The sequence below is a fragment of the Phlebotomus papatasi genome, chromosome 2 (genome assembly GCF_024763615.1).
Source record: "Phlebotomus papatasi isolate M1 chromosome 2, Ppap_2.1, whole genome shotgun sequence".
Classification (NCBI taxonomy): domain Eukaryota; kingdom Metazoa; phylum Arthropoda; class Insecta; order Diptera; family Psychodidae; genus Phlebotomus; species Phlebotomus papatasi.
In genome coordinates, this window is record NC_077223.1 from 93280477 (window position 1) to 93291410 (window position 10934).

Here is a 10934-nt window from a genome sequence, read left to right on the forward strand (position 1 = left end):
ATTCGAGATTAATTACTCTGTTAACTCTGTAGTTTTCCCTCTGATTAATAAAAGTGCTAATTTTTGCGAGTAACTCCATAAAAATTAGTTTCTTTAAATTTTGTAAACACAATTTATGGAGTTTCCATTCATAGAAAACAATAGAAAACAACAATTTAACTAATAAAAAATATACCTAGGGGTTAAAAATTAGGATAAAATACAATGCCAAAGGACAATATCTTGGAAATACATGAACTCTTGGCTTAGATGATACGCCAAAAAAATCATTATTCGTTATAATCGATTCTCTAAAAGACAGATATTTTTGCGAAAAAAAATTACAGTTTCGTGAAGTTCATAAAATTCTTTCCCATTGCATAATTTTTATGTTTACCGGTTCACAAGCCATTCAATTAATTTATAGATTATATACTTCAAAATTTGTCCAAAGTTACGCAGAATTGAATTTCTCGTTAAATTTAATTGTATCGGTTCTTTACCAGATGAAACCAATTCTAGCTTTTACACTTTTACAGAATACCAAGACGTATCACATGAATCCATAATTGGATTCATGGGATCGTTAGAGAAGGGAACGTTAGAGTAGTTTCATGCATGCATTATACTTCGTGAATATAATGTAGGGCAGACTGGGGCAAAAAGTCACAAAATCATATGAGGTTGGTGTCCAAGGATAATTGATAGAGGAGGACTCAAAGAAATTTTCCTAGAATAAATCATCTCTCTTTTTTTTTTATTTCCCTAAAATTTTCCAGTTGTCTTTATAAAACATTAACCCATTCCTTACCATGGTATTACCCATCATACGCAAATTGAGGGATTTTAGATGATTTATTCCTGGGCAACTGATATCCGACTTTCTGTCGGGAATGGATTTTTAGTAACTTTAGTCCTTCAATTACTTGGAAAAATAGTCCGACAGAGATGGAAATACATTTAGTTGTTCTTTTCTCGCTTCGCGGAAAGTCATGCAAAATTTGATGGAAAATTCGACATCCCTTCGAATTTGTTAAAATTGGCCTTCATCCTCTTTCCTAATTTGAATTCTGATTGCCAATTTGTTTTCTTGAATAGTTACTCTATCTAAATCAATAGAGTTTGTAATGAATTAATGTAAATAATTTAAATTCAGTGACCGTTAAGACGTGTGTTTAACAGTGGCTCCCCGCGCCCCCGAAACAGATAAATTTTTTTTCTTTTCAAAAAAATCATCTTATTAATCTGTAAAAACTAATTCCAAAATATGAATATTCTATCTCAAGTATTTCTAGTACATTGACTGAATGGGTTAAACATCCTTTGAATTCATGAAAAGGATTGTGTAGGAAGACTTGTCACTGAAGATTACAGTGTCGAAAAATATATCGTTGTTAGGATTTTATTAATCAAAGTGTTAAGACCTAAAAGCATTGTCACTTTAAAATAATAATCTGAACCTGAATTTATTTGATTAAAATTTAGTTGATAACAGTACATTTTTCTACCCTATGATCTTCAGTGAACCTATCTGTTTTCTTCCAGGAGAATATTTTAGTGAAGAAGACAAGTCGTCCCATGCATTCTTTTTATGGATTTGAAGGATATTTATGGATTTGTGAGAGACATATGAAAAATTGCAATGTAAATGAAGAGATGGGGGTATAATTTGTTATAGGAAAATATTCGTTTAGTTCTGCTCTATAAATCTTCCTTTGACACCTTTGAAATATTTCTACCAATTTCTTAAATATATCCATCTTATGATATCAGAGAAACTTAATATGTGCCAGATTCTTAGGGAGAAATGTTTAAGAGAATCTGAGGAACAAAAGAGTAGGGGAGACTGGGGCAAAAAGTCACAAAACGAATATTTTATTTTTTACAAGCTGCTCGAGCGCTTCAGAAATTTCTAATTAGCGCAGTTTTATACGAAATTTACCGCTCTACAACTTTTTGAAAGTAATTTTTCTCTATTTTATAAGAAAATACGTTTATCGAGCCGATTTCTAAAAGGTAATTTTGTGACCATTCTCAAAAAAGCTGGGGTAAATAGTACCAGACATTGGGTATTATCACATTTTGATTCGCTTCATTATGGGCTTCCGTAAATTTAAAAAAAATACCTAGAGCACATATTTTCATAGAAAATTTATTCATTTACACCTTTGTAAAACACCGTTTTCTCTGTGAGAAAAGTCAGAAAACGAGAAAACACACAAAAAACTGCAAATCGTGTGACCAATGCAAAAAACAAGCGGCGAGACATGGTAATGACGTTTCTTTTCGCCGTGAGACATCAGAAATTGCTTTGCTTTTTGTTACTTTTTGCTCTATAACTTTTGTTACTTTTTACCCCAAGTGGTCATTTTTAATAAAAGGATTTCTGGAGAAAAGAACTTTTTTGAAATTCTAAAATAGATAGCGGATTCGTATTCAAAGAATCCAAATTATTTAGGAAATATTCACCAGTGCATCAATATTGGAAAATAAGTAGGTAATAATTGTTATCTTCTGGAAGGAAAATATTTCAAAAATAGGGCTAAAAATTTTGATATTTTTTATTTTCTAAATTCCTTGTTCGAATTTTACGAAACTTACGACATTGAAGGTCTATGGAGGCTATCTATAGAAAAAAATTGAGCCGCTATCTCTTTTACCTTGGAGGATATTGAATTTTGAATTTTTCGATTTGTGACTTTTTGCCCCGGTCTCCCCTACTCACAATTTTCCATCTTATATTTGGCTGTTGCACAGTTAATTATTAGGGAATCGTGTTTTATGTTTCTAAAGAAAAACTAACGGAATTGGGTTAGTTTGCAAAATAGTTCAAATTGATTTAGCAAAAAACTGTTAGAAAAAAGTTCATATATGTAAAACTGCCCTGCCTTCCCCTCTATATAAATAAAAACGTATTCAGAAACTAAAAAAAAAATGCATTATTACCCCGTTTTTAGGGAAATGTATGGGATGTGGAACAATAAATGCCTTGTTTATTATGCAAAGGTTGTCTTATAAGTAGGGGTCCTTGAAAGCCCAATGTAGCTATTTCCAACCTTTAAGCTTCTGCTTCTAACTTTAGACGAACCAACTGATTAACAGAATGACGGATCAAGTTTCCTTTGTCTGCGACCCTTTGCTAGAAGAACTGATTAGGGGAAAGTGACCATGCTTGATACCATTGGAAGCAACCATATTTTAAAAAATTTAAGAAAGTGGCTAGTTTTTAAAATATATTGTAGAGTCATGTTTATTGAGTTGAGAAACATAGGAAAAATTTAATCATTACGAAGCTTCCATAGTATCAAGCATGGGCACTTTCTCCTACTTCATTCTAATAAGAACTAACAGAAAGACGAAAAATTAGTCAGAATCAGGGCGGAGCATTCTCATACATTTTCCGTACAAAAGTATGGTATATTTTTTCTTAAGTGATTTTTTAGTTTTAGTATAAAACCAAATGCAATCATTTTAAAACTTTTACCAAATGAATGAGTATCTAATGTTATGTTATTAGCACAAAATTTATAATGATTGCACGAGGATAACAGTTCCTAAAACCTTAATGAAAAAGACATAAAATTCGCAATTTTTTGAATTTTTCTGAAAAATTTTCTATCTGTAACACCAGTAAAATTTTAGATTCAATAAAAATATATTCCCTGTTTATGCGGCTACCATTTCGTGTTATATTTATTTTTGTGGGATCTAGAGCTTAAAAATTATAAAGAATTTAAGAAAAATATACCACTTGTGAATTAAAATGCTCCATCCGTTAGTTAATCATCCTAGGTCAGAATAGACGTGATTTTTCATTTTTGCGATCATTTTAAGGAAAATAATTAACAACACATTGTTTTATCTAAAATAATAAATTTTATTGATTATATTTATATTAAAAATAAAACTCTTGAAATTATTACAGGTTCGTTTCTAAGCAATAATAATACACAAATGTACAAGAGCATGGAAAGATAATTAACAAAGCTAATGGAATAAAATAAACTGGAAGAACAATTTCATTCCCTAAATGTTGTTTTTACTATTTTGCACCATTTTTGCCAGTTGCCTCTTCAGGGTATCGTTCTCTTCTTGCAGTCGGGAAAATTCATTGACGAAATCTTCTGTTTGCAGTATCATGGCTAATGCATTTGAAATATCGTCAATCTTCTCATTCATCTTCTCAATGATACGATTTTGACTCTGCCACAGACTGAACATTTCCCCATAAGTGTGCCACTTGAGAGTGTTCATCTCAAATTTCAGTTCATTTTCTGTGATTTTGAGTTGTTTGGTCATCTCCTTGTTGATGCCTTCAACAACTTCTGCAAGAGACGCTGCATCAGGCACCATCCTATTGGGCGTACTGTTGCGATAACCTGGGAGAATTTGAGAGAAACTATGGGGGGATTTTATCTGTCCATCATCATTTTGATTAACTGACAGATTCGCCTCCACGATTTCTTCTTTCACATCACTGGTTCTCTCCTTCTCCTCAATGTTGCCATTATCATTCTTATTAATCACAAGATTTTCTTCCATGATTTCAGGCACTTCATCATCCTCCTTATCCTTCTTCTCTTGTTCCTCAATCTCCTTGATGTCCGATAACTTTGGCTCTGTCTGTCCTGAAGATCTCTTCTTTCTAACGGTCACAAAAGAGAAATCTTGTGAATTGTTAGTCTCTGGATAAAAAGTTTGATCTCCTGGACTCACTGACAATCGTGACTTCGAACGACGTTTCTCCCTGAGATCTCCACTGTCCATTGAGAGACGCGAATTTTCAACCGAACTCATATGAGCATTGAGAAAATCCATAAAACTATCCCGACGACCTGGAGCGGATTCATTTGAAGCGCGATTTTTCTCAAGGATCGGCATAAGACTAAAAACATCCACTGATTCATTGAGTGATCCAACAGAATCAACTGCACTAGCACTCTCATTCCTAGATTCGCACAATGGCGATGTAGCTTGAAAATCAATTTCTGTTCCTTCCGGCGGAACAAAGGCCAATCGTGTCACAAGACTCTCATGGGCCTGCACCTTTGTGAATGCCTCAGACATTCTTCTAACATCAAACATCAATAGTTCACCCTTTAAATTGCCAACAACACATTCCGGGGACGTGGCTGAGAGTGCAATGGCCGAGAGGGGATGCTCAGTTTTCAATTGCTGAGCAATTGTTTTCTTTCTCGTATCATAGATATTGATGTAGCAATCGAAGCCAACGGAAAAGAGGCAAGCATCATTGACACTGGACATAGCAACATCCCGGCAAGGACTTGTGTGTGCTTTGTCCAAATGAAAAATCTTTTTCTTTACCTGTGCATCGTAGATTGAAACTCTGCCCAAGTAGGAAGCAACAGTCAGTTGGAATCTCTTTGTCGGATGGAATTTTGTGATTGTCGAGCTGGAAGCAACAGTTAGATACAAATTTGAATTTCTCTAATTTTAGGAAACAACGATGAAACATTTTAAGGTAAAATCACATTGACACCATTCTGTAACAGTCAAAGCATAACCAATTTTTCTTATGAAATTTTCAGATATTAATAGCAAATATTTAGGCTTATGTAGTTTTTCCGAATATTCATTCATTTTCATTTGTTTTTCCGAATATAACATGTGAAAATCATTTACGAAAACAGAAGAAATAGGGTAGAGTAAATACTTTTCGCCACCTTAATGGCCTCTACACACTAGGGAAATTTATGTCCATATTGAATAACTTTTCCTACACAAGCATACGGAATTTGCTTCAATATGGACATAAATTTCTCTAGTGTGTAGAGGCCTTTAAGGTTATAGGGGAAAGCTTTGATCGTTCGCACATACGCTACTTTCAAACACTTGGTATTTTTTCCGTATTCATTTACGAATCTTACCTATGGCTAATATATTTCAATAGCTAGTCTTAAATCACACCTTTCCTGCAAAAACTGGGAGTCTAATAATTTTCAGTCTAATACTAGTTTCAGGAAGCAAAATTTAAAATCAGGTCCAAAATTGTATTTTTGATGTGTAATACTTCATACGATTTTGCACAATTAATATCACTTTTCTGAAAAACGACTATCACAGAGGGTAGAGGGGTTATAGGGTTCATATTTATATAAAAACCTTTTGCGCTGAAAAAGGCCGCTTTTGTGGATGGAAAAAATTTCACAAACTTGACTCACATTGATCGATCGCACATAGAAGACTTTGCTTCTTTGCACATTTTCTAGGAAATTTCACTTTAGATGCGATCCCTCATATTCACATCTATTGTAATCTACCGATCCACCACTAAAAACTAAAACTTAAAAATCTTAAAGTCGATAAACAAGACGTAATTTGACTCAAATAGGCCGCAGTTGAGTAATTTTTAAGCATTTGCATTTCTTTGATGTAAAAATATTTTTTCAAGCTTGCACAAACTGAATGTACAATAAAAAAATCACATCTACAATAAGCTCACACAAACTGTTTTTTGAGAATCTTTGACATAACCTCACTTTTGTGTTGTTTTTCACGTCAAAGAAAAAAATTTGTCCGTGAGAGACTGTTTTGTGAAAATTTTGACCTGTTCACCCTCTGAAGCTCAATCTCTGTGCTAAATCCCGATTCCTGTGTCTGTAGGGACAGAGAAATCTTCAATGATGCGCATTCAGACGTTTTTGAGCATATCCGGCTCCAGAGGAATGGTGGAATCTTTGCAGTCTTCTCGCTTGCAGATATTTAGTCAATTTTTAGATTAAAAAACTTACAGTAGACTCTCTCTCAATCGGGAATATGGAGCAAAATGTCATCCGGTTTAGCGATAGAATTGAACGTCAAAGCTTTTGTAAAATCCACAAAAAGCGCTCAATTATAAAGAATCACGATAAAATAGGAAGAATTACAGCGAATTTGATCGAATTAGCTTCATAATTAAACGTGAAAATTGTCAACAAAATTTGTCGCCCGATTGAGAAAGAGCCGATTGAGCGAGAGTCTACTGTATTTATTAGTGCAAAGTTGGTTATATTTGGACTTTTCAAGAAAGCATTCACCAGATTTACCGTTTTAAGAGTGAAATTCTCATTGAATCAAGCAAAAAAGTGGTTTTTAGTGTCATGAAAATATGTCTTAGAAAAGTTCCAAAAAAGTGATATTAAAACGTTTTATTCCTTATAAAAACGGTTTAATCAAGTAGATAAGAGTTCCCTTCAAACAATGATGTGCAACTTTTAGTGTCCGGTGCAAAATTTAAGGTAAAAATAAGATGTTCAATGATGACGTGAATCGTGTGCGAAGATGGAAACTTGATTGAACTTTCGCACAAATCGCCATTAAATTTTCATTTTCCTTTTGAGGAAAATCTGAGGAATTCCTGGGATTATCTGAGGTGGGATTATGAACCCTATGAGTAAGAGACTTTTTTGGCATAGTCGGAGAATCGATACGGTTTGCATGGTAGTCAGAAAAATCACTGAACTTGAACATAATTTTTCTGTGTGAAAGTTCAAAGCCTCCCCCTACACTTGTAATTCTTATAATGTTTGTCGAAATAAAATGAAATTTCCTGTACAGGTGCTTTGAAGCATTATCTCTCTATAAAACCAGGAGACTTCTCGGGAGTTTTTGGTTATCTGGTTAAAAAATTACATTTCCTGCAACAATGCATGTTTCAGTACTTTTCGCCACCTTGTAAACACTTTTTCGCCATTTGTGTAAGCACTTTTTCGCCACCTGTTTTTGACTGAATTTTAGAGCAGTCAAAAACAGCTTAGCAGCTTTCGAAAACCTCCAAAAATACATGGCACAGTAGGGGGAGGCTTTGATCGTTCGCACATACGCTACCTTCAGACACTTCATATTTCTCCCATATTCCTTTATGAATCTCACATATGGCTATATATTGTAATAGCTAACCTTAAATCCCTTCTTTCCTGAAAAAATTGAGAGTCTAATCCTTTTTTCCTAGTTTCAGGAAACAAAAAATAAAAACAGGTCCAAAACTGTAATTTTGCTGTGCAATATTTCATACGATTGTGCAGAATTAATATCACTTTTCTGAAAAACTACTATCACAAAGGGTAGAAGGGTTATTAGGAATCAGATTTATGTAAAAATCTTTTAGGCTGAACAGGCACTTTTTGTGGGTGGAACAAAATTCACAAACTTGACTCAGATTCATCGATCGCACATAGAAGACTGCTTCTTTCAGATATTTTCCAGGAAACTTCATTTTAGATACGATCCCTCATATTCACATCTATTGTAATCTACCGATTTGATCCACCACTAAAAAGGAAAACTTAAAAATCGTAAAGTTGATAAACAAGAAGTAATTTGACTCAAATAGGCTGCAGTTGAGTAATTATTAAGCAATTTTGCATTTCTTTGATATAAAAATATTTTTCAAGCTTGCACAAACTGAATGTGCAATGAAAGAATCACATCTGCAATAAGCTCATACAGTTTACAACTGGTTTTTTGACAATCTTTGACATAACCTCACTATTGTGTTGTTTTGCATGACAAAGAAAAGAAATTGTCCGTGAGAAGCTGTTTTGTGAAAATTTTAGCTTGTTCACCTGCTGAAGCTCAATATCTGTGCTAAATCCCGATTCCTGCAGCTGCAGGAACAGAGAAATCTTCAATGATGCGCATTCAAACGTTTTTGTGCATATCCGGCTCCGTGGAGGAATGGTGGAATCTTGTGTGGTCTTCTCGCTTGCAGAGTTTTAGTCAATTTTTAGCTTTAAAAACTTATTGATTCGTGTAAATTTGGTGATATTTGGACTTTTTAAGAAAGTATTCATCAGATTTAACCGTTTCGGGAGTGAAATTCTCGTAGAACCAATCAAAAAAATGGTTTTTAATGTCAATAAAACATCTCTCAGAAAAGTTCCAAAAAAGTGATATTAAAATGTTTTATTCTATATAAAAATGGTTTAATCAAGTAGATTAGAGTTCCCTTTAAACAATGATGTGCAACTTTTAGTGTCCGGTGCAAAATTTACGGTGAAAATGGGGTGTTCAATGATGGCGTGAATCGTGTGCGATAATAGAAACTTGATTCATCTATCGGATAAATCGCCATTAAATTTTCATTTTCCTCTGGAGGAAAATCTAAGGATTTCCTGGAATTTTGTTTGGTGGGATTATAAACCTTATAAGTAAGACATTTTTTTGGCATAGTTGGAGAATCCATACAGTTTGCATGGTAGTCAGAAAAAATCACTGAACTTGAACATCATTTTTGTATGCGAAAGTTCAAAGCCTCCCCCTACTTTTCTTATTTGACACCGATACCAGACAATTATTAGAGTATTTTAAATGATTTTTTTGATAATTTTTATTCAAAGGAAAAGTTAATCGAAAATCACGCCTGTTTCGACTAGAATTCGCGAGGTGCACCAGTTGTAAAATGTTTAGAAAAATGAGTGGCGAAAAGAAACACAACTGAAAAAAGTAAGCCATTTTCCACCACATCCGAATTTCTTTAATTTTTTTTGGAAAACATCATTAAAAATAATATTACAACAAATATTATATTAGTCAATAACAGATTGACTTTCAGTGAACAAATATCAAATGCTGTACAGCAAGAACATAAAACAATGCAAAACAATTTCTCTTAGCATTAACAAATTTCTTAAGAACTCCATATTTTTTCTGTGATTGTTCACCTTATCGAAATTTTCTTTCAATAACTTGCAAATAATCTAATCGGTAAATGATCTGTTATGATTTTCTGATTCTTTAGACTACAGGTCACGATCACGAAATAGGGGAAACTGAGGTACCATCAAACATTAATTTTTATTTCTAAACTACTTGGACTATCTCGATCATTCCTTCAGTGGACAAGCATCCCTATAGTGCCTGTAAATTCCTACCGGTCTTATCCTCTGATATCCAATATCTGTAGAGCCTAGAGCCCATAAAATAAGAATGTTTCACTTAGATTTCAAATTCAATTCTGTCAAAATAAAAAGAAAAAAATCACTCGACAAAGCCGAGGATAATTCTCTAAGACGTGATTAAATCACTCCAATTGGTTCTAATCGTTTTGTTTTTTTTTATATTTTTTTAATAGATTGAATCGATTGAATCGTCTGCATTGATCCTAATGTTTCATGAAACTCAAAATGTTTCAACCGTGTTTCTATAATGGATATCTACGATTTCTGATAATGATCTTTCTTACTCACTTTTTATCAATGTTAAAGGAATCCACCTCAATGAAACTCTTCATCCCGTAGAGTCTGATATCTCCAGTCTCTGAAGTACTTGCCAAGTAATCTAAAAAAAATAATTTATTGTATTTTTTTTTACTATAAAACAATTCTTTCTTACCATCCGTTGCGCTGAAATCCAAGCAGATGATACTGTTGTTGATAGTCTGAGGTAAAAATCTATATGCAGTCTCCTTAGTCTTGTAATTAATGAGACGCATTTGACCTGTGGACAATCCCAGAGCCACATATTCCAGGCTATTCTTCGGACAAGCAACACAGCAAAGATTTTCAGTGCGGATTTTTCTTAATGGGGATATTTTCGCTAAAATCAACCAGATAATCAGTTAATTTATTCTTTTAGGAATCAGGACAATACTCAACTATAATTTGATTACCTTGAGATTTCAATGAGAAATATTCTACAGCCGGTATTTGTGGATTGGATGCTATGAAAAACTTGCTGTTCCTGAAGAATTGAAAATCATAGCTTCCGTGTGTTACTATTCCCCCGTACGTAGAAATTGTATTTAATTTTGGAAAACTGTGCAACTGAATGTTTTTCCCGCACGAAATAATTTCCATTTTGCGAGGAAAAGAGAGAAAATTTTAGAAAATCCCAGAAACAAACACCGTTGGAGAAGCCGCACAAAAAACACCGGATAAAATGTCAAATTTCATGCAGCCAACTGTTGAATATTGAAATATAAAATTTCGACAGGATTTTTCTTTTGAATTTATAAG

The 10934-nt window shown here is 33.6% G+C and overlaps 1 protein-coding gene across 1 annotated transcript; it reads right to left on the minus strand.

Moving 5' to 3' along the window:
- Positions 1–3835: 3835 nt before the first annotated feature.
- On the minus strand, positions 3836–10884 carry LOC129802438 (uncharacterized). Its single transcript, XM_055848242.1, has 4 exons — positions 10589–10884; positions 10312–10515; positions 10167–10257; positions 3836–5392 (listed from the first exon to the last, which is right to left on the minus strand). Exons 1-4 carry the CDS (start codon positions 10773–10775, stop codon positions 4006–4008), a joined length of 1869 nt encoding a protein of 622 aa, XP_055704217.1. The 5' UTR covers positions 10776–10884; the 3' UTR covers positions 3836–4005.
- Positions 10885–10934: the final 50 nt, after the last annotated feature.